At 41.2% G+C, this 22486-nt stretch overlaps 1 protein-coding gene across 2 annotated transcripts in view; it reads right to left on the reverse strand.

Moving 5' to 3' along the window:
* Window positions 1-22486, reverse strand: part of stab1 (stabilin 1) — a 276631-nt gene that overhangs the window by 217137 nt on the left and 37008 nt on the right. For both annotated transcript variants that reach the window (XM_087994200.1, XM_043707873.2), the window contains exons 6-9: window positions 12244-12339; window positions 8809-8928; window positions 1405-1601; window positions 462-592 (exon numbers count right to left, since the gene is read on the reverse strand). In XM_087994200.1, the coding sequence (XP_087850326.1) occupies window positions 462-592; window positions 1405-1601; window positions 8809-8928; window positions 12244-12339 (544 nt within the window). The remainder of the gene's footprint in view (window positions 1-461; window positions 593-1404; window positions 1602-8808; window positions 8929-12243; window positions 12340-22486) is intronic.

A 22486-nucleotide genomic window follows, 5' to 3' on the forward strand; every position in this document is an offset into this window, starting at 1 on the left:
CATCTGTCATATCTCTGCCTAAGTTTCCAGCCTAACTTTATCCTGCTGTATTCTCTGGCAATCCTCAGTATCTGCAACTCCCCAATCCATCCACATAATTAACACATCAGACCACCTGTGATCTCTTCCAAATCATTTATATATATTACAAAAAGTGATACTCCAGCACTGATCCCTCTGGAACATCACTGGTCAGAGGTCTCTCGTCAGAAAAGCACTGCTACTTTCTGTCTTCTATGATCAAGCCACCTCTGTATCCAACTTACCAGTTTACCATGAATTCCATGTGACTTTGTGTATACTGTACACATTACAATTATACCTGTGAATTTATGGTCTCCTCTAGATTTCTTCATTGTATGGAATAAATGAGCAGCACATTTATTTTCCAATGGTGATATGTGTTTAATGAGATCAACAGCAGAACATCAATATCAAAGAATTTGCTCGCAAACACTTACTCAAAATTTCCTGGTGACACAGTTACACACTTTGCTGTCTTGTTACAGAGTGATGGCTTGCAAACATCTTTCAAGATGCAACTCTGTGAAGAATTTGTGGCGACAAATCCATCCTTGCACTTGCAAGAAGACTTTAAAAAGAAAATAATTTTTTATAGAATTCTTTGTCTGTTATAAAATCACCAGAGGCTTCATATATGTAACTTGAAAACATGCATGGGTCAAACAATTTTCTTTTATTCTTTCCTGCTCTGGCCCATAGCTCTAAAGGTGTAGATTATCCTCCTGTTCAACTACTGAAAATAAGTAACCATTCTGCACATGAAACACATGAAGCTGAGTACTAGAAACAGTTTTGATTGTGGACCTTGCTCACACCAATCTTATTTGTCAAATCTGCTCACAACATATATATTCTTGGTCAGATTACTGATGGTGGGGGTTGGTTAATTCAGTTCCTGGATGGCCTGTTTGCAATGTAAGGTCAGCAGCATGGGTTCAATTTCCACACTGAGTTTATCATTAAGAACTCTCCTTCTCAACCTCTCCCCTTGCCTGAGGCATGGTGACTCTCACTGTATAACACCAGTAATTGTGCATCTCTAAGAGAGCAGCCCTATGGTGTGGTGGGATTGTGGCGACTTTACCTTTATTTCTATTGGACAGCAATCAGGAGTGGAAATGCTGGACGCTTTCTCTCCCAATGAGCTAGATTTGTTGAGGCCAATTGAACTGTTCCCTATTACCCCTGCTTACATTCTCTACAGGTCAAATCAGAAAATATCAGTACAAAACCAGAGACTTACTATCAACTATTACCAGGGAACTGAACCAAGCATGTTATACTGAATTACTTTGATTTCAGATCATTTAATAACAAATTTTCGTGAATAAATCGTAAATAATAACATGCAAACTGAATCAAGTATTTTGTTAAATGTACCTTCCCTGGTCCCTCGTACATGCACAATGTAGAATTTTCTGGACAACCACCATTATCTACACTACAAGGATTGATTGGTAAACAAATCTTTCCATTTCCACGATAGTTAAGATGACAGGTACATTTATATTTTCCTTCACCAAGGTGTTCACAGTCTGCATTCTTGTCACAGATGTTTGTAGTACATGGATCTATTGCTAGAATACAGAATGACAAATAAAGGATTTAATTATAAAATACTGAACATAAATTTCTCTGACAAATATGTTATATAGTAACAATCTATAAAAACTGGCACCACCCAAAGAGGATGAAAGAGTTTACATAATAATCCTGTATGTATGAATTAATTATTAACAATCATTTAATTTGTACTGTGCATCATATACTCATTAATATAGATGAAACCGTTGCCAAATGCTTTCTGGTGTGGTACCACCTACGTTCAAAAATATTGGCAACATTTTACATCATTTAACTGGAAGATCAGGTTGCATGCAAGTGTGAACATGGTCTGGTCAGGCCACACTTAAGAAGTAATGCACACTGCTCTGTCTCCATTCTATAAACAAGATGGAGAAGCACTGGCTTGCGTGCAAATGAAAATTATATGTCAAGATGCTACCAGAGCTGAGAGCTTACTAATACCAGAAAGTTGAACAAGTTCCAGTTGCCTCTTTTGAAAAGAGAAGACTTACAGATGACCATACAGGGTGGAATTTCCCCTTCCCTACTGTGGTAAGAAAGATGGGAAAATATGGAATTTTAAAAAATCAGGATCTCAACACTGAGCAAGTTTTTACAATTTTCCCCTCAAGCCAAAAATGGTGACCTCAGAATATTACCGTTGAGCAGCGAGTACCATCTGTCCATGCATTTGCATTTCACTAAAGCCCAACTTGCTCCATTTACATGACACTCCCAATTCTTCTCTCTTTCTTCGAGAAACTAGATGGCACAAACTCCGGACATACGAATCAGAGCAGGGATTTGGTGGCTACAGTTCACCAAATACAAATCGCAGCCCTCAGTCAACAGTTTCTTCACAACAAGGCCCCCTGCACGGTCGATCTCACTGCCTGCCCACGCTGGCTGGAGAAAAATGCAATTAACGGGCATTGCAACTTGTTGCATCATGTTTCGGTTTGGTTCAGGTGGACGATCATTGCAGGGTGAAGTAAGTTTTGTGATGGCAATACAAGTAGGTAAATAAGGAATAAACTAGGAACTGATACGTGAAGCCAGTATATTACAGCAGAAGGACCATGGCCACCACCTTCCTTGACTCTTCATCCGTACAAGTTATCATCAGCAAACACACCCACCTCACCACATTACAATACCTGCTGGTAGACCAATTTACACATTGCAGCCTAATAACACATTACTTCGGAACTCAAGGACACCCATGTCTTGCATGATTCTGCCACATCAGTTTGAGCGAGGGGGCAGATGCATCTCTTGCATCTACAATGGATGCATTCTATGGTTGCTTCCTTAGCACTCACTCACTTTGCACTTACTTAGTGCTAGCCTCTATATACTTCATATTGCAGCCTCACTGACTTCAGTGCTGACTGATGAGCTGACAGCCACTGTGTGACTTAGGTGCCTTTTAGTACACCATCTTCCGTATGCAGTCACAGGCTGACAGCCATTGTGACCCTCGGTACAAAGATGTAGATTGCAAAAACTGGACAATTGCAGAGGCACAGACAGTCGATGTCCCTGCCTGCCTGCGATCCCTCACCGTGAGCTCTCAGACAGTCGATCTCACCACCTGCCTGTGACCCCTCACCATGAGCTCTCAGACAGTTCATCTCCCCACCCGCCTACAATCCCTCACCGTGAACTCTCGGACAGTTCATCTCCCCATCTGCCTGTGATCCCTCACCATGTGCTCTCAGACTATCGATCTCCCCATCTGCCTGTGATCCCTCACCCTATGGTCTCAGACTATCGATCTCCCCATCTGGCTGCGATCCCTCACAGAGTGCTCTCAGATAGTCAATCTCACCACCCGCCTGCAATCCCTCACCATGCACTCTCAGACTATCGATCTCCCCATCTGCCTGTGATCCCTCACCATGTGCTCTCAGACAGTGGATCTTGCCAAGTGCCTGCGATCCCTCTTGTGTGCTCTCAGTAGATCTCACTGCTTGCATGGGATCCCTCAACTGTGTGCTCTCAGTCGATCACCTTGTCTGCCTGCGATCCCTCACCATGTGCTTTCAGACAGTCGATCTCCCCGCCTGCCTGTGATCCCTCACCCGGTGCTTTCAGTCAATCTCCCCACCTGCCTGTAATCCCTCACCATGTGCTCTCAAGCCGTGGATCTCCCCGCCTGCCTGCAATCCCTCACTGTGTACTTTCAGACAGGCTATCTCCCTGTCTGCCTGTGATCCCTCACTGTGCGTTCTCAGACAGTCGATCTCCCCGCCTGCCTGTGATCCCTCACTGTGTGCTCTCAGTCGATCTCCCCGCCTGCCTGTGATCCCTCACTGTGTACTCTCAGACAGTCGATCTCCCCACCTGCCTGTGATCCCTCACTGTGTGCTCTCAGACAGTCGATCTCCCCGCCTGCCTGTGATCCCTCACTGTGTGCTCTCAGTCGATCTCCCCGCCTGCCTGTGATCCCTCACTGTGTGCTCTCAGACAGTCGATCTCCCCGCCTGCCCACAGGGACTGGAGAAAAGTGTATGCCTTAACTGGGATTGCAATTTGTTGCATCATGTTTCAGTTTAGTTCAGATGGATGATCATTACATGGTAAGTTTTATGATAGCAATGCAGATAAGTAATAAGAAATAAACTCGGAACTGATACATAAAGCCAGTATATTACAGTACTACAAACATAGGTGGCATGAACATTCAGCTGCTCTGCTAATCTTGCTTCTTTCGCTTTTGTCTTTGGACCTGCAGTTTTTATTGTTCATTTAGCTAATAGGTCAATACAATACAAATAAAAATTACTGGGAATGCTGCCGCATCCCATATCTGATATCCGAACTACATAATCTGACTGGAGTCTCCAAAACAAACCACAAGCACACAGAAGTGAGCTCCTGTACCTCCAGGAGCCAACAACATCCAGGATGTTCCAGAGGCCAACCTGCAGTATTACTTGTATGATTGAGACATCGCGAACCACAAAATGAAGCAATAATGCTGGGTGATGAACTTGGATTATCTAAAAATAAACCAGCAATGTGAAATGGGAAAATGAATTCCTGTTTATAACTGTAAGAGAGTTGACCTTATGCGCACCGAAGTATATCAATAAGTGGGGAAGGGAACTTGGAGCAAAATACACAGTGACACACAACATATTCAAGGATAGTTTTCCCTTAAATAGTATGCTCCGGAAAAGGGAAGTTTGCGAGAACTGAAGGCTGCTTCAAAAACTCCTTTTTTTTGAAAATCAGCAGCGAAAGGATTAGGCCTGAACTGAAGCATCATCTTGCTTTGCCATCCTTTAGCTAAACACAAACAATCACTCACAGGTGGTATATTGATTAAAGAGGCATCGACTGTGGCCGCTGAATTCAAAGATTTTAATAAACAGGATTAAAAACTAACAGCAATCCACAGCATGTCACTTGGTACTTCCACAATAGCAAGACGAGTGGAATCTTTGGCTAAAGACATCTTTCAGCAACTACTGTAGGACCTGAAGGACTGTGAATAAAGTTCAATGAAATCCATTGACATGAATGACACAGTTCAACTGTTAGGTTATTGTGAACATAATTCAGTAGGATATGGCAACTAAAGATGATCTTCTCACCCTTTTGCCCATAAAGAGAGAAGGGGGGGGGGGGGGGAATGAGGATAGTTCCAACTAATTCAAAAAGATACGTGCTTGACAAAAACAATCCAATCAAGAATCCAGTTTCCACCAGCTATGTGGACTTTGTAACATTATCAGTAAGGATTGTAAACTTGATTCAAGTATCAGCCCACCAGCATCTCTTGTTTAAATCCTTATTCATCGAATTTGATTCTGCCTACAGTGAACTAATCTTCCATACTAATGTGAGGTGATTAAGTCCAGGGAAGGTTCTGCAAAGCTTTGTAGATCTGATGCCTGAAACAGTCACTTTTCAGGTGTGAAGTGTACATTGAGTTCTCAGATAATGCGTGGCTGCTCATCTTTACCAATATAACATCAAAACCAATTGAACTGAACTGTGAATTGCAGGAAGGACACTCAGCACATATGATCGGTACTGTGAATGCATTCAAATTGAAACAGGATCTATGGTGCTCCCAAGTGAAAAATTAAATCCTGCAACACGTTCCAAGTCTGAAGGAAATATACCAGAAAACGTCAAAGGCAAATAAAAACGGTTCCACACAGAAAACATCTGTGCACACCTGAGGAAGTTAGCAGAAGAATTCAACAGGCAATTTCAGAAATCAGTGTGCTGCTACAAATCATTGTGCTGTTGTAAATCAATTTCTTCATGTTGACTTTGGTGAGTTGGTTGTGGCATTTGGTGGGTTGATCTTTAAAATTATAAATGGACTGGAAAGAGCAGAGTGGGGAAAATGACATGTCTACTCATGGCTCATAGTTTCTGATTTGCCCACAATACTCAGATAGTTCCTTATGAATCCACTAGGGAAATGAAGAGAAATGTTTTTACTCAAAGAGTGATTAGAATTTGGAATGCTGTGCCAAAAAGTGATTAAAGCAAGTAGTTTAGATGTTTTCAAAAGGAAACTAAACAGGTCTATTGGAAAGATATGCTGAAAAGTTGGACAGATGAAAATAACATGGGAGGAGACTCGTGTGGAGTGGGAACCTTGTCAGAGAATGGCCCGTTTCTGTGATGTATAATCTACGTTAGGATGTGTGTCAAGCAATACACACTTAAAATCAAAATTATTAAAAATACATAAGTAAACAAAAATACTGTAAAACAAATATGTTTGATGATCATGGTATTATACTTTCATATACCAAATAAATGCTTATATTATACGAAAACATTGCTCAAGTTTCGGTTAAGAAGAAATTTGACCCAGCTACAATCTCCCAGATTCACGTTAAATTTATCAAAACATAGAACATAGAGCAGTACAGCACAGTACAGGAACTTCAGCCCTTGATGTTGTGCTGACCTTTTATACTACTCTAAGATCAAACTAAGCTACATACCCTTCATTTTACTATCATCCATGTGCCTATCCAAGAGTTGCTTAAATGCCCCTAATGCATCTATAATGTCTTCTATACGCTTCCTTCAAATCCTTTAATATTTCTCTTCCTTAAATGCTTACCCAATTCTTTCTTAAAAGCTATGTTTGAATCAACTTCAGTAGAATATATTCCAAGTTCTAACAATTTCATGTGAAAGCTTTGTTGCATTCTATCTCCAAGTTTTTAGTATTAATCATTAAATTATGTGCCCTGCTTTGATCCCATGCAATTGAAAAGAAAAGCTTTCATTATTTACACTTTCAAATTCTTTTAAAACTTTGAATACTTTAATTAGGGCCTGCTTTAGCCTTCTTGGCATTTGTAAATGCAGTTTGGGTTTCTGCTTAAACCTCCCATACATCCTCTCACCCACCAACATGTCAACAAATCTGCATAAGGTTAGAATGTGAAAAGTTACTAACTCCATGAAAACTTGAGTTTTAGAAAATCTATTTAATAACACGTTTCTACACTTAGCTTGACTTATTTTCACAAAGAAGAATGTTTGTCTGAGAAATGTTTCCAACATCTGCAGTAATCTGCTTTTCAATGAGTCACCTTATTGGGGAATTAAATCACTTGGAATTAGTAGCATTACATTTACTCAGAAACAGTATTATCTGCAGATCTTTGGTAACTCAGGCACACATTCAGTTTTGAAGCAATATAACTAAATAATAGACTTCTGGCTACTTCAAAGAAGACTCCCACACCTATGTTAACCTAATCTTTTCTTATTCCCTATAGGAAGACTCGTAATTGATACCAGAGTCTTGCCAATAACTTAGCTTTAATTAAAATATAGCATTTCATCACCAGAGTTTTGGCCACACCACAAAGCAAGCGATTTAAATAAATATGGAAGACCATTGAGTATTACTGCACAAAGGCACCCCATGAGTGTTTGCATGATACATTCAGCCTATAATGAAGGGGCAACAATGACTCATGATCAAAATATCTATTTCTTTTCTAACACATGTTTGACTGTGATCTGTGACTGCGACTGTCTTGACACTATTAGGACAGAGGAAATAGTCAAGCTTATGCCAATTCTGAAATATCGCTCAATGTTATTCCCCTATCATTCCCTAATATACATTTTTTTTCTTTTCCAAATCTTTAGCTACTTCCATTTCATGGATTCTGCTTCCAATCTTTTTTACAGATGCTCCCTAGAAAGCATGGTATGGCAACTGCTCTGCCCAGGACCATAAAAAAACTACAGAGAGTTGTAAACACAGCCCAGTCCATCACGAAAACTAGCCTTCCAATCTTTGACACCATCTACACCTCTAGGTGCCTCAGGAAGGCAGCTAACATAATCAAAGACCTCTCCCACCCCAGTTATAATCTCTTGCAGCAGGCAGAATATACAAAGGCTTAAAAACACATACTAACAGATTCAAGAACAGCTTCTTCTGCATAGTTCTTAGACTTCTGAGTGGATCTCTCAAATTGTAAATTTAATGTTGATCTCACTCATTGTGCACCCTGCCCACAGCCATAAGATTGTACTCTTCGTTATGTTCTATCACCTAATGCACTTTATATGGTATGGTGTGCCTGTACTGCATGCAAAACAAATCTTTTCACTGTACCTAGATACATGTAACAAAAATAAATTAAATCAAATCATTGTTTTGGTTGAGGCCCTTCAGTTCTTTGCAATCTTTCATAAAGAAAAAAATTTCTCCCAACCTTTCCCTTCCATCATTAGTTGATGGTCTTAAATGTCTCTCACTACTAACTTATTACATTGCCTTTTCAGTAAGTTGTTCATTGCATTGTGCATTAATTACTTTTTCTTTTCAAATGGAATGGAGATCTCTAGCCAGGCACCCTGTGAGAACAAATTAAGAGAACAACAGCCTTGCGCCAAGTGTTTTTACAATAGTACACCCATCAAAACAGCAACGAAATACATTGATCGACAATGGAAAAACACAACTGCCAAAAAATGATGAAAACAAATGGAATATGGGAAGAAAGTAGTTGAAAACACATAAATAAGACTCTACCCCAGTTTAATAAATGCACTGCACAAATGAAAAAAAAGCAAGTACTTTGTAAACATTGATGGTAAAGGTTTTAAAAATAAATATCATGAACTGGCGAAAACCCATTATTTTCATTCTCAAATCTTGAGCAAAATTCTCTGCAAACTGTTAAGTGCTGAGAGAGTAAACTTCCTTACCCTTACAGGTCCTTTCAGACTTCAGAAAACCAGGCAGACACTTGCAGGTGAATGTCCCCTTTGTTTCTTCGACACACTGTGTGTTTTTTCCACATTGCAGTGACTTGCAAGCAGAATGCTCTGAGGAAAAGTAACAATTATTCCACCCTTTGTACATTACATTATCACATTCATATTGTAACATGATATGCTGATGATATGAAAATTGAAAGCATTGGAAACAATAAGGAGGATAGTGTAACGTTTCAACAAGACATGGACAAGTTGAAGGAATGGGCAGACAGGTGGCAGAAGAAGTTCAATATGGAGAAATGTAAGACAATTCATTTTGGTAGCAAGAATATGGAAAGAGAACATAAAAGAAAGGACATAATTCTAAAGAAGGTGCAGGAACAGAGGAACCTGAGTGTATATGTACACAAGTCATGGAAGATGGCAGGACAGGTTAAAAGAGTGGATAATATTGCATTCAGTATCCAGCATTTTATTAATAGGGGCCCAAAGTATAAGAGAAAAGTGGTTGCCTTAAACTTGTCTATGACATTGTCCAACCTCACCTAAAGTATTTTTGATTGTTTTGGGTGCCACATTTTCAGAAGAATGTGAAAGTACTGGAGAGAGTGCAGAAAGAATACTCAAGTATGATTCCAGGGATAAGAAACTTCAGTTATGAAGACAGATTGGAAAGATTAAGATTGTTTTCCTTGGCAAAAAGAAGGCTGAGAGAAGATTTGATAAGAGGCGCTCAAAATCATGAAGGGCAAGGACAGAAAAGATAGAGAGATACTGTTCCCACTCATGAAGGGGGTGAGAGCAAGACGGTGCAGATTTAAAATAAATGATAAAAAGAAGCAAAAGGGATTTGAGGAAAAACTTCTTTTACACAGTTAATGGTTATGGTCTGCAATGTGCTACTGGAAAGTCAGATGGAGGCATGTTGAATTGAAGGATTCAAAAAACAATTAGACTAAATTAGTCTAGAGTCATAGAGATGTACTGCATGGAAATTGACTCTTCGATCCAACTCGTCCATGCTGTCCAGATATTCTAGGTTCTGAGGGTCACTTGACCCGAAACCATTAATTCTGATTTCTCCCCACAGATGTTGCCAGACCTGTGAGCCTTTCCTGCAATTTATATTTTTGTCTCAACATCCTTGTAAATCATATCTGAACCCTTTTAAGTTTAAAATCGCCTTTCCTGTAGCAGAGAGACCAGAACTGAAAACAGTATTCCAAAAGTGCTATAACCATTGACCTCGCAGGTCCTATACTCACTGATGAATAAAGGCAGGAATCTACCTGCAACTCCACTTTCAAGGAACTATGAACCTGCACTCCAAGATCCCTTTGTTCGGCAACACTTCCCAGGGCCCTATCATTAAGTGCATAAATCCTGCTCTGATTTGTCTTATCAAAATGTAGCCCCTCACATTTAGCTAGATTAAATTGCAGCTACCACTCCTTGGTCCATCAGCCCATCTGATCAAGGTCCTGTTATACTCTTGACTAGATCTAAAAAGGAAGAATTTGCAGGGTTACAGGGAGAAGGCTGGGGAGTGGCATAAACTGAAAGGCTCATTGGGAAAGCTGGTGCTGACATGATGGACAAAATAGCCTCTTTCTTCAACGTAATGATTCTGTGATTCTAAGATACTGTGATTCTACAGTACTGCGCTGCAAGGAGCAATTGTCCCACCATATCAGTAAATAATTTGAATTTGAGCTGTTGAACTTGATTTAAAAACAGGATCTGGTCATCCATAATGCAAAATTTTTAAAATGTCACTCCAAGGAAATCTATAAACTAAATATCATAACTGAAAACACTGTTTCTTACGATTAATAACAAGAATCCTGAATTCAACTTAAACAATGCTGCAGAACTCAATTATCATCAGTGCGGACAATCTAGCAGTTAAACGTTTCTAAGTATGACAAGGCCACAGAGAATAGTTCATTCCACACTTCTTCCTGCAATATTCCTCCTCTTCCTATGTGTCAAGAAAGTTCTATTGAATAATGTTTTCCTTCCCTTCCACTTACCAATTCAATCTGAGAGATTTTGTATTTAATGGCTATTCCCAGCTGGAAATAGTAAACTTCATCATTCTATATAGATTTGCACCCAAGCACTAGACTTGACAGCATGAAACTTTTTGTCACCTGGTTTTCCAGATTTTCACAATCTGTTGCCAGGTACCTAACTGTAGCTGTCTTGAGCATAATAGAGACTTGGGTGATTTGCCTTATATGCCAAAGCATTTACCTACAATTTAGGTACATGTAGCAAAGATTAAGGGGACGAACCACTGCTGACCATCACTGCTAATTAACAAAATTAATGTACAAATTGACTTTCAATACTTTAAGGCTGAATATCCAGACAGGAGCTGTATGCGAAAGGAATTTGGTGCTCTAGAAAGTTTGCAGTTTTTCTAAAATATATACAGCGTAAAAATAAACAATTTGGTGGAAATAAGAAAATGTACAACAGAAGTAAATACAAACAAAACTTTCTCCAGATAAAGTTCAAATCGATTCACATTCTCTCAGTTCATTTAACAATGGTGCTATAGCTAGTTGCAAAAAGACTAAATTCCAAAGTAAAACTGCCTTGTGCTTCACTTTTGTTTGTAAAAAAAAGTATTTTCTCCATTTTTTTGGGAGCCTGGGCTGCTGTACCTCACACCTTCCCAGGTGTCTTTGAGATCTTCATCAAACCGACCACCAGGATTTACACCTGTTCTGTCTGAACAAGAGCCTGTTTTCTGCTTGCTGACTCTGAACAATGATGAGGCCTAATTCTTAAGGGTGTAAGTGAGAGAATTCCAGGAGAGATCCTTATTCTGCTCTCCGTAGTGCATCACACTAGGTCTGCTGATACAGCAGGAATAATTTTAATCTGACTAACCAAGCAGGAAATTCAACAGTGAAGCACTGATTTTACACCATGCCTCAATTTACTTCTTGTTGACCTCAATGGGGAATATAATACTGGAATCCCTACAGCGCAGAAGCAAGTCATTTGAGCCATTGAGTCCAAACCATCCCTCCATACAGCATCCCAGCAAGACCCAGCCCCCTACCTTATCCCTGTAACCCTGCATTTCCTATGTCTAACCCACCTAGCCTGCACATTCCTAGACACTATGGGGAATTTAGCATGGCCAATCCACCTAACCTGCACATCTGAGCACCCGGGGGAAACCCATGCAGACAAGGGGAGAACATGCAAACTCCACACAGATAGTTGCCCAAGGATAGAATCGAAACCAAGTCCCTGTACTATGAGGCAGCAGTGCTAACCACTAAGCCACCGTGTCACTCCAGATGTTTCACCCAATCCTTTTAGATTAGTGGGATCGGCTGAAGCTGCCCCATTACATCATATTTCAGTGCTTGTAACTAACTTACAGTAAGAAAGCATAATTACCTTGGTCACACTGTGGCCCAGTGTAACCAGAAAAGCAAATGCACTTTCCATTTCCAGTGATCCCATTGCTGCAGATTCCATGTACACACCTGCATCCTTCAAATAAACACAATGGAGTTAAAAACAGCAAACAACATTTTCAGTATCAATTCTGATTGCCAGCAAGTAAGATTTTTCAATAGTTTAAGGTTGAATGCATTTAAGGAATTTTAAACATTGATATTACAGCAATAATTTGAATGTAAACTCAGTATCAGTTGCATCATACATGCCAGGAATGTAACATGTTTGATCTTACTGTTGTGCTGAGGTTTGCTGGTTCCCAGCCAAGATTCTGCAATTCGCTTCAATGGCCATTGGTTAAGGTGAGGAAAGGTAGTGTGAGTTACCACTGTCTAGCGAGTGACTACTGATTGTAACATGAATCCAAATCTCAGCTCATCGTGGCTTAAGATACAACTCACAAATTTTCTGTCACTATCCTCTTTCATAGTAACAATCTATAGGGCCAGCCTGGTCTAGCGTGGGAGAAGAAACTCACCTGACAGTCTAATGAGAAGAGTCTCTGACTCTTGATTTAAATAAGACGTGGTTTACTTCATGGTAGCAAATAGGTACCGATTACTTTAGCATGGTCAACATTGTTACTGAAACAACAAGGAAGGTTTAAATATTAGAATTTATACCTTCGAGATCATAAGGAATTCCCTTCCCTTGCCAATGGGTCCATGTGACATTATCGTGTTGGGAAGTGCTTAACGCACTCCTCAGCATTAACGGTTTCAGGTTCGACATTCTTATACAACAGTGAACTCTGATGGAAGGATGCATGTTTAGTGAAGGTAAGATTGAGGTTTGTTGTGATGCTCGCAGTTGAAAATCTTGGCAACACATGCTCAAATCTCAGGCATGGAAACCAGATATTTGCATACAATTTGGTAGACATGCAAAGCCTATATAATTACACCGCTAACAAGGAGACGAGGCCTTTTGAAGAATCGGGGAGCTCAAATAATTAGAGCATAGAAATAAAAAAGGAAGAAGTTCATAATAAATAGTGCTCAAATAAACAGAAAACAGTTGTCTTTTGCTTAACAAATGATTTTCAATTCAAACTGTGAAGTTCACATGTTTATTCACTGTGACTAGGTTTTGACTAGTAAATTATCCTACTTTTCTCTCTACAGAATTAAAGCAGGTTAAGAGATAATAACGAGACTTTCAATTCAGATGCAGAAAAAGGAATAAAATATATCATCAATAAAAGAGACTTTATATTTAATGTAGTGACTTTCACAACTTCAGGGCATCACCATAATGCTTCACAGCCAATAAAGTATTAGAAACACAGAGTCATAGAGATGTACAGCACGGAAACAGACCCTTCGATCTAACTCGTCCATGCCAACCAGATATCCCAACCCAATCTAGTCTCATCTGCCATCACCTGGCCATGTCCTGTAAGAATAATAGGGTGGTTATGGTAGGGGATTTTAACTTTCCAAACATAGACTGGGACTGGCATAGTGTTAAGGGTTTAGATGGAGAGGCATTTGTTAAGTGTGTACAAGAAAATGTTCTGATTCTGACACGTGGATATACCTACTAAAGAAGGTGCAAAACTTTACCTACTCTTGGGAAATAAGGCAGGGCAGGTGATTGAGGTGTCAGTGGGGGAGCACTTTGGGGCCAGCGACAATAATTCTATGAGTTTTAAAATAGTGATTGAAAAGGATAGACCAGATCTAAAAGTTGAAGTTCTAATTTGGAGGAAGGCTAGTTTTGATGGTATTAGGCAAGAACTTTCGAAAGCTGATTAGGGGCAGATGTTTGCGGGTAAAGCAATGGCTGTAAAATGGGAAGCCTTCAGAAATGAGATAACGAGAATCCAGAGAAAGTATATTCCTGTTAGGATGAACGGAAAGGCTGGTAGGTGTGGGGAATGTTGGAAGATTCTACTTTTCTCTACTTTTCATCATTTATATAAGTGATTTGGATGTGAGCATAAGAGGTATGGTTAGTAAGTTTGCAGATGACACCAAAATTGGAGGTGTATGGGAGAGTGAAGAAGGTTACCCCCAATTACAATGGGATCTTGATAAGATGGGCCAATGTGCAGAGAAGTGGCAGATGGAGTTTAATTTAGATAAATGTGAGGTACTGCATTTTGGGAAAGCACATCTTACCAGGACTTATACATTTAATGGTAAGGTCCTAGGGAGTGTTGCTGAACTGAGACCTTGGAGTGCAGGTTCATAGCTCCTTGAAAATGGAATTGCAGGTGGATAGGATAGTGAGGAAGACGTTTGGTATGCTTTCCTTTATTGGTCAGAATATTGAGTACAGGTCATGTTGCGGTTGTACAGGACATTGGTTAGGCCACTTTTTCAATATTGTGTGCAATTCTGGTCTTCCTGTCTAAAGGATGTTGTGAAACTTGAAAGGGTTCAGAAAAGATTTACAAGGATGTTGCTTGGGTTGGAGGATTTGAGCTATAGGGAGAGGTTGAATAGTCTGGGGCTGTTTTCCCTAGAGTGTCGCAGGCTGGGGTGTGACCTTATAGAGGTTTATAAAATCATGAGGGGCATAGATAGGATAAATAGACAAAGTCTCTTCCCTGGGGTCAAGGAGTCCAGAACTAGAGGACATAGGGTGAGAGGGGAAAGATATATAAGAGATCTAAGAGGCAACACTTTCACACAGAGGGTTGTACGTGTATGGAATGAGCTGCCAGAGGAAGTGGTGGAGGCTGGTACAATTGCAACATTTAAAAGGCATCCAGATGGGTATATGAATAGGAAGGATTTGCAGGGATATGAACATAGAACATAGAACATAGAAGAATACAGCGCAGTACAGGCCCTTGGGCCCTCGATGTTGCGCCGATCCAAGCCCACCTAAACTACACTAACCCACTATCCTCCATATACCTATCCAATGCCCGCTTAAATGCCCATAAAGAGGGAGAGTCCACCACTGTTACTGGCAGGACATTCCATGAACTAACGACTCGCTGAGTGAAGAACCTACCCCTAACATCAGTCCTATATCTACCCCCCCTTAATTTAAAGCTATGCCCCCTTGTAATACCCGACTCCATACGCGGGAAAAGGTTCATACTGTCTACCCTATCTAACCCCCTAATCATCTTGTACACCTCAATCAAGTCACCCCTAAACCTTCTTTTCTCTAGTGAAAACAGCCCCAAGTGCCTCAGTCTTTCCTCATACGATTTTCCTTCCATACCAGGCAACATCCTGGTAAACCTCCTCTGCACGCGTTCCAATGCCTCCACATCCTTCCAATAGTATGGCGACCAAAACTGCACACAATATTCCAGATGCGACCGTACCAGAGTCTTATACAACTGCATCATGACCTCAGGACTCCGGAACTCAATTCCTCTACCAATAAAAGCCAGTACGCCATATGCCTTCCTCACCGCACTATTTACCTGGGTGGCAACTTTCAGAGATCTGTGTACATGGACACCAAGATCCCTCTGTTCATCCACACTACCAAGTATCCGACCATTAGCCCAGTACCCCATCTTTTTGTTATTCTTCCCAAAGTGAATCACCTCGCACTTAGCTACATTGAATTCCATCTGCCACCTTTCTGCCCAGCTCTGCAGCTTCTCTATATCCTGCTGTAACCTGCCACATGCTTCCTCACTGTCAACAACTCCTCCGACTTTCGTATCATCCGCAAACTTGCTCACCCAACCTTCTAACCCCTCTTCCAGGTCATTTATAAAAATGACAAACAGCAATGGTCCCAAAACAGATCCTTGCGGAACACCGCTAGTGACGGCACTCCATGAAGAAACTTTGCCATCAACTACTACCCTCTGTCTTCTTCCATCCAGCCAATTCCTAATCCAAACCTCCAATTCACCCTCAATGCCATATCTCCGTATTTTCTGCAGTAGCCTACCATGGGGAACCTTATCAAACGCCTTACTAAAATCCATATATACCACATCTACCGCTTTCCCCTCATCAACCTCCTTCGTCACCTTTTCAAAGAATTCAATAAGGTTTGTGAGGCACGACTTGCCCTTCACAAAACCATGCTGACTATCCTTGATCACATTATTCCTATCCAGATGTGCATAAATCCTATCCCTTACAATTCTCTCTAAGACTTTGCCCACAACAGAAGTGAGACTCACCGGCCTATAGTTACTAGGGCTATCCCTACTCCCCTTTTTGAACAAGGGAACCACATTTGCTATCCTCCAGTCTTCTGGGACTACTCCTGTAGACAAAGAGGACATAAAAATCAAGGCCAATGGCTCTGCAATCTCTTCCCTTGCTTCCCAGAGAATCCTAGGATAAATGCCATCAGGCCCAGGGGACTTATCAATTTTCACCTTTTCCAGGATTTCCAACACCTCTTCTCTACATACCTCAAAGCCATCCATTCTACTTATTTGTGACTCAGTATTCTCATCTACAACAATGCCCTGTTCCTGAGTAAATACTGAAGAAAAGTATTCATTCAGTGTCTCCCCAATCTCTTCCGCCTCCACACGCAACTTCCCACTACTATCCTTGACTGGACCTATTCCTACCCTAGTCATTCTTTTATTCCTAACATACCTATAGAAAGCCTTAGGGTTTTCCCTAATCCTATTGACTAAGGACCTTTCATGTCCCCTCCTTGCTGCTTTTAGCTCTCTCTTCAGGTCCTTCCTGGCTACCCTATAACTCTCAATCGCCCCAATTGAACCTTCACGTCTCATCTTGAGATAGGCCGCCCTCTTCCATTTAACAAGGGATTCCAATTCCTTATTAAACCACGGCTCCCTCGCACGACCCTTTCCTTCCTGCCTGACAGGTACATAATTATCAAGGACACTCAATAGTTGCCCCTTGAACAAGTTCCACATATCCTTTACACTCTTGCCTTGGAGTCTACTTTTCCAAGCCACACATCCTAAGTCATGCCTCACCGCATCATAATTTCCCTTACCCCAGCTATAACTCTTGCCCTGTAGTACTCACTTATCCCTCTCCATCACGAGTGTAAAAATCACCGAATTATGGTCACTATCCCCAAAGTGCTCACCTACCTTTAATTCTAACACCTGGCCTGGTTCGTTACCCAGAACCAAATCCAGTATGGCCTCACCTCTTGTTGGCCTGTCTACATATTGTGTCAGGAAACTCTCCTGCACACATTGAACAAACACTGACCCATCTAACGAACTTGAGCTATAGCTTTCCCAATCAATATCAGGAAAGTTAAAGTCCCCCATAACAACCACCCTATTACTGTCACTCATCTCCTGAATCACCTTCCCAATCCTTTCTTCAATGATTCTAGGACTATTAGGAGGCCTGTAAAAGACTCCTAACAGGGTGACCTCACCTTTCCTATTCCTAACCTCAGCCCAAACTACCTCAGATGGCAAGTCCTCATCCATCGTCCTTTCCACCGCTGTAATACTATCTTTGACAAGCAATGCCACACCTCCCCCTCTTTTACCCCCACCTCTGACCCTACTAAAACATTTAAATCTCGGAACCTGCAACAGCCAATCCTGTCCCTGTTCTAGCCATGTCTCCGTAATAGCCACAACATCGAAGTCCCAGGTACCAACCCACGCTGCAAGTTCACCTACCTTATTTCGTATACTTCTTGCATTGAAGTATACACACTTCAAGCCACTTCCCTGTTTACAGGCACCCTCCTTGGAAATTGATGCCATGTTCCTCACCTCCCTACACTCCAGGCCCTGCACCCTGAAGCTACAATCTGGGTTCCCATGCCCCTGCCGAGTTAGTTTAAACCCCCCCCAAGAGCACTAGCAAACCTCCCCCCAAGGATACTGGTTCCCCTCAGGTTCAGGTGTAGACCATCCTGTTTATAGAGGTCCCACCGTCCCCAGAAAGAACCCCAGTTATCCAAAAACTGGAACCCCTCCCTCCTGCACCATCCCTGAAGCCACGCATTTAAGTGTTCTCTCTCCCTATTCCTCGAATCTCTATCACGTGGCACGGGTAACAAACCAGAGACAACAACTCTGTTTGTTCTAACTCCGAGCTTCCAACCTAGCTCCCTGAAAGCCTGTCTAACATCCTCAGCACTCCTCCTACCTATGTCGTTGGTGCCAATGTGGACCACGACTTCGGGTTGCTCCCCCTCCCCCTCCAGGACCCGGAAAACACGATCAGAGACATCACGTACCCTTGCACCTGGGAGGCAACATACCAAACGTGAGTCTCTCTCGTTCCCACAAAACCGCCTATCTGTGCCACGAACTATCGAGTCCCCAATTACTACTGCTCTGCTCTTCTTCACCCTTCCCTTCTGAGTAACGGGGACAGGCTCCGTGCCAGAGACCTGAGCCCCGTTACTTACCCCTGGTAAGTCATCCCCCCCACAAGTATCCAAATATGGGCCGGGTGCTGGCAGTTGGGACTAGATTGGGTTGGGAAATCTGGTCGGTATGGACGAGTTGGACTGAAGGATCTGTTTCCATGCTGTATTGTTGAAGTAAAGTCACTGTTGTAATGTGGGGAAACAGTGGCAATATCCCACAGATGTCATGATCAGTTGGTTTGATTTCTAGTGATTTCAGTTGAAGAATAAATGTTAGCCTTGAAACTTATTGCACTTTCTCTAGTCCCATGGTTATGCCCACATTAGACAGCCTCAGTTTTAATGTTTTATTCAAATGGATTCCATCATATTTTGATAGCCTGGAGTACACACTCATGTCCTTGAACTCTTTGACACCTCTGGGATAGTTGGATATTGATAGTAAATGGAAAATTTGAGAAAATGTTCATTATCATAGCACTGATGAGCATAAATGTCAATTTGTTTTGCTCCAACTTCTCCTCCATAAACACATTTACAGTCAAAGTTGCCAAGAGCAGACTACAATTAAACAGAAAACAAAAGAATTGGCATTTCTTTATCAACTTTCACAAAAGATCATCGAAAGCACTACATTGCCAAAGAAATAGTTTGTAAGTTTGATTATAATTTTCCTACATCGCATCTCAGAGTCAGAGATGAACAATTAAATAGTCTGGTTTGATTGTGGAAATTGAGGGAAAATTGGTTACCAGACAGTAGGGGAATTCCTCATGCTAGCCTTCAAATTGTGCTATGAGATCATTTACTCTCATCTTCAAGGAGCTATGTTTAATGTCTCAACTGAAAGTTAAGCCTCTGACAGTACTCAGTCAGTAAGGCATACAAATTTCAGCCTGAATTAAGAACAAGGGCTTGGTGTTTCATCCTTGAGACAGGTACCAGGAGAAAGGATGATTCCTGGCCAAGCAACCCCGTCTCAGGAGCAAGTGTCAAAAAAGAGAGGATCGTCATGGTCGGGGGGTGGGTGCAAATCATGATTGTGTTTGTAGAGCCAGACAAGGGCACCCACTCTGGTGTTATAGTTGATAGTTAAAATTTAAAATGGCCTCCTGGACCCCACATCCCATGAACACATCATGCCCCATCCATCCCATCTTATGCCCTCAGCACTCTCACCAGGTCCTCTCACACTCTCCATGCTAGGCTATGCTCCCACAAACCCAAAACCCTCATAACACCCATGAGAATCAATGCCCTTCCACTCATAGTCATGCACCCTTGTTGCCAGGCTATGGTCCCCTAATGCCATGGCCTCCCATGCAACCGTGCGTGGCTTTTCTATCACAAGTCACCCCCTGTATCGAAGCAACAAACTATAAAACCAACATTATTTGTAAAATGAATTTTAAAATTAGCACATTCATTATTTGCCATTTTTGTCAAAAAAACTCTTTTTTTATACTACAAATAAAACTGACAATTAACCAGACTTTTGCATTTATGTACCAAGTATCAACAGCAGAAACCTCAAGCTCTTGCATCTTTGTAATTTCATGTAAATAAATACAGGGGAATTAACAGAGGAAATCAGACAGCCACAGCTGTCAATCAAGCATGGGCTCAGATGACAGAGTATTGGATGTCTGCGCTCTCAGTCAAGAATGGACAATGAGGCTTGGCTTATAATTAGTCTGGCATGTGAAAGATGAGGAATAAGGGCTCATGAAGGTTGGTTGGTTGGCATGGTATACAATAAAAGGGGGTGGCAGAAGGAGGACCTTTTGACATTAACTTTAAAACAATTATCTCACAGACTAGTGTTCAGCACATTTCTGATTAGATTAGATTACTTAGAGTGTGGAAACAGGCCCTTCGGCCCAATAAGTCCACACCGACCCTCCGAAGAGCAACCCACCCAGACCCATTCCCCTACATTTACTCCTTCATCTAACACCAGGGGCAATTTAGCATGGCCAATTCACCTAACCTGCACATTTTTGGACTGTGGGAGGAAACCGGAGGCACCCGGAGGAAACCCACGCAAACACGCAGAGAATGTACAAACTCCACACAGACAGTTGCTTGAGGCAGGAATTGAACCCAGATCTCTGGCGCTGTGAGGTAGCAATGCTAACCACTGTGCCACCGTGCAACCCACGGTGCTACAAATGTGCTACGAAACACTAATCCTTTAAAAGCTGAGGCTAGTCCATGAAAATTGTGAATGAGCAGGACAGGCCTCTCTCTGTAATGCAGCTGGCCTGGTTGACAGTGCTGGGTGCAGCATCATGACCCATACCAGTTTGCAGCCTTAAAATGCTGATGGATTTTGGAAACCTCAGCAATGGGAATCAGCAATTCTACAATGAGGAATGGTCCACCATTTTTGAAGTGCTGCCAAATCAACACAACTTGGCAAAAAAAACCAAAGCCAAGAAAACTGATTTGTCTTTTGAACTGTTCCCACTATCCAAGGAATCCTGGCCAAGAAATTATTTAATTACATGGCATCCAATCACTACAGGAGATATTCATTTAGATTGCAGAGATTAAGGTTTACCTTCCATTAATTGTTCTGAAACAAGGCAAATTGAAGGTGTTGAAACTAGCACAATAAACCCCTAAACTAAACTTGTTGTTTCATTCACTATCTGTCATCAATAATGGTTATTTTATTAGATTTAAGTTCAATATTGTAAGGCAAAATATTTGCAACATTATGAAATGGACTGTGAACCTCAGGGGCCAGAATATATTTGCAGAATGGAGCCAAAGAGTTTTGAATTGCATCAAATGATCTGAGCAGGGACTTCAGTGCTTTGCAGAACTACAACCATCACTCAGAATGCTGATTGTATTAACAATGACCCAATGTCACTCACACTTCCAATGAACAGAGCAAAGCATATAATACTGCAGATGCTGGCAATCTAAAGTAAAAGCAATAAATGCTGAAAGGTTTCAGCAGGTCAGAAATTTATCTATGTAGAAAGAAGCATAAGCTGAAGCTCTCCGACCATTATAACCACATGAATCAGGAGGAGTAGACTATTTGGCCCTTCAAGACTGCTTTGCCATTCAGTAAGATCATAGCTGTTCTGTTTATGTTACAACTTCCTCATTCCCATCTTTCTCCAATACCCACAATTTCCTTTCCCAACAAGAATCCATCCAATTCCATCATAAGATTATTCAATGACAGTGTTTCCAATGCTTCCTAAATGTTAGAACCTTTGCAGATTTTTTGTTATTTTTATTTTCACTCTTTTATCAACTTTGCATTGGAGCTGTGAACTGGGGATTTTAAGCTGAAGATAATTTGTGCACTTTGGGAAACAGGTTGTGGTAAAAGAAAAAGAATAGATTGAACAAACTTTTGTTTGCTTGTGAGGTTAGACCTGGAGGTTAATTAATTCTGGATTAAGGATTCCTACAGACATAGTGACCCTGGGAAGAGCACTGTGTTTAATCAGTCATTGACCTACAGAGTCTTACAGTCATATAACATGGAAACAGACCCTTCAGCCCAACTGGCCCATGCCAAAAGTTTCCCAAACTAAACTAAATTTACCCGCACTTGGCCCACATCTCTTTAAATGTTTTCTATTCATGTACTAAGTGTCTTTTAAATGCCATAACTGTACCTGCACCTACCATTTCATCTGGCAGTTCATTTCACATTTAAACCACCCTTTGTGTTAAAACATTGCCCCTCAGGTACCTTTTAAACTTTTTCTTCTCTCACTTTAAAAATATATACCCTAGTTTTGAACTCACCCTCCCTAGGGGAAAGGCCTTTGCTATTCTCCTTATCTATGCCCCTCATGACATTATAAACTTCAATAAGGTCACCCTTCAATCTCCTCCTCACCAGTGGAAAAAAGTCTCAGCCTATCCTTATAACTCCAGT

Source organism: Chiloscyllium plagiosum, unplaced genomic scaffold (genome assembly GCF_037043375.1).
Source record: "Chiloscyllium plagiosum isolate Xiang-an unplaced genomic scaffold, Cpla_swu_hap1 HiC_scaffold_14, whole genome shotgun sequence".
Classification (NCBI taxonomy): Eukaryota; Metazoa; Chordata; class Chondrichthyes; order Orectolobiformes; family Hemiscylliidae; genus Chiloscyllium; species Chiloscyllium plagiosum.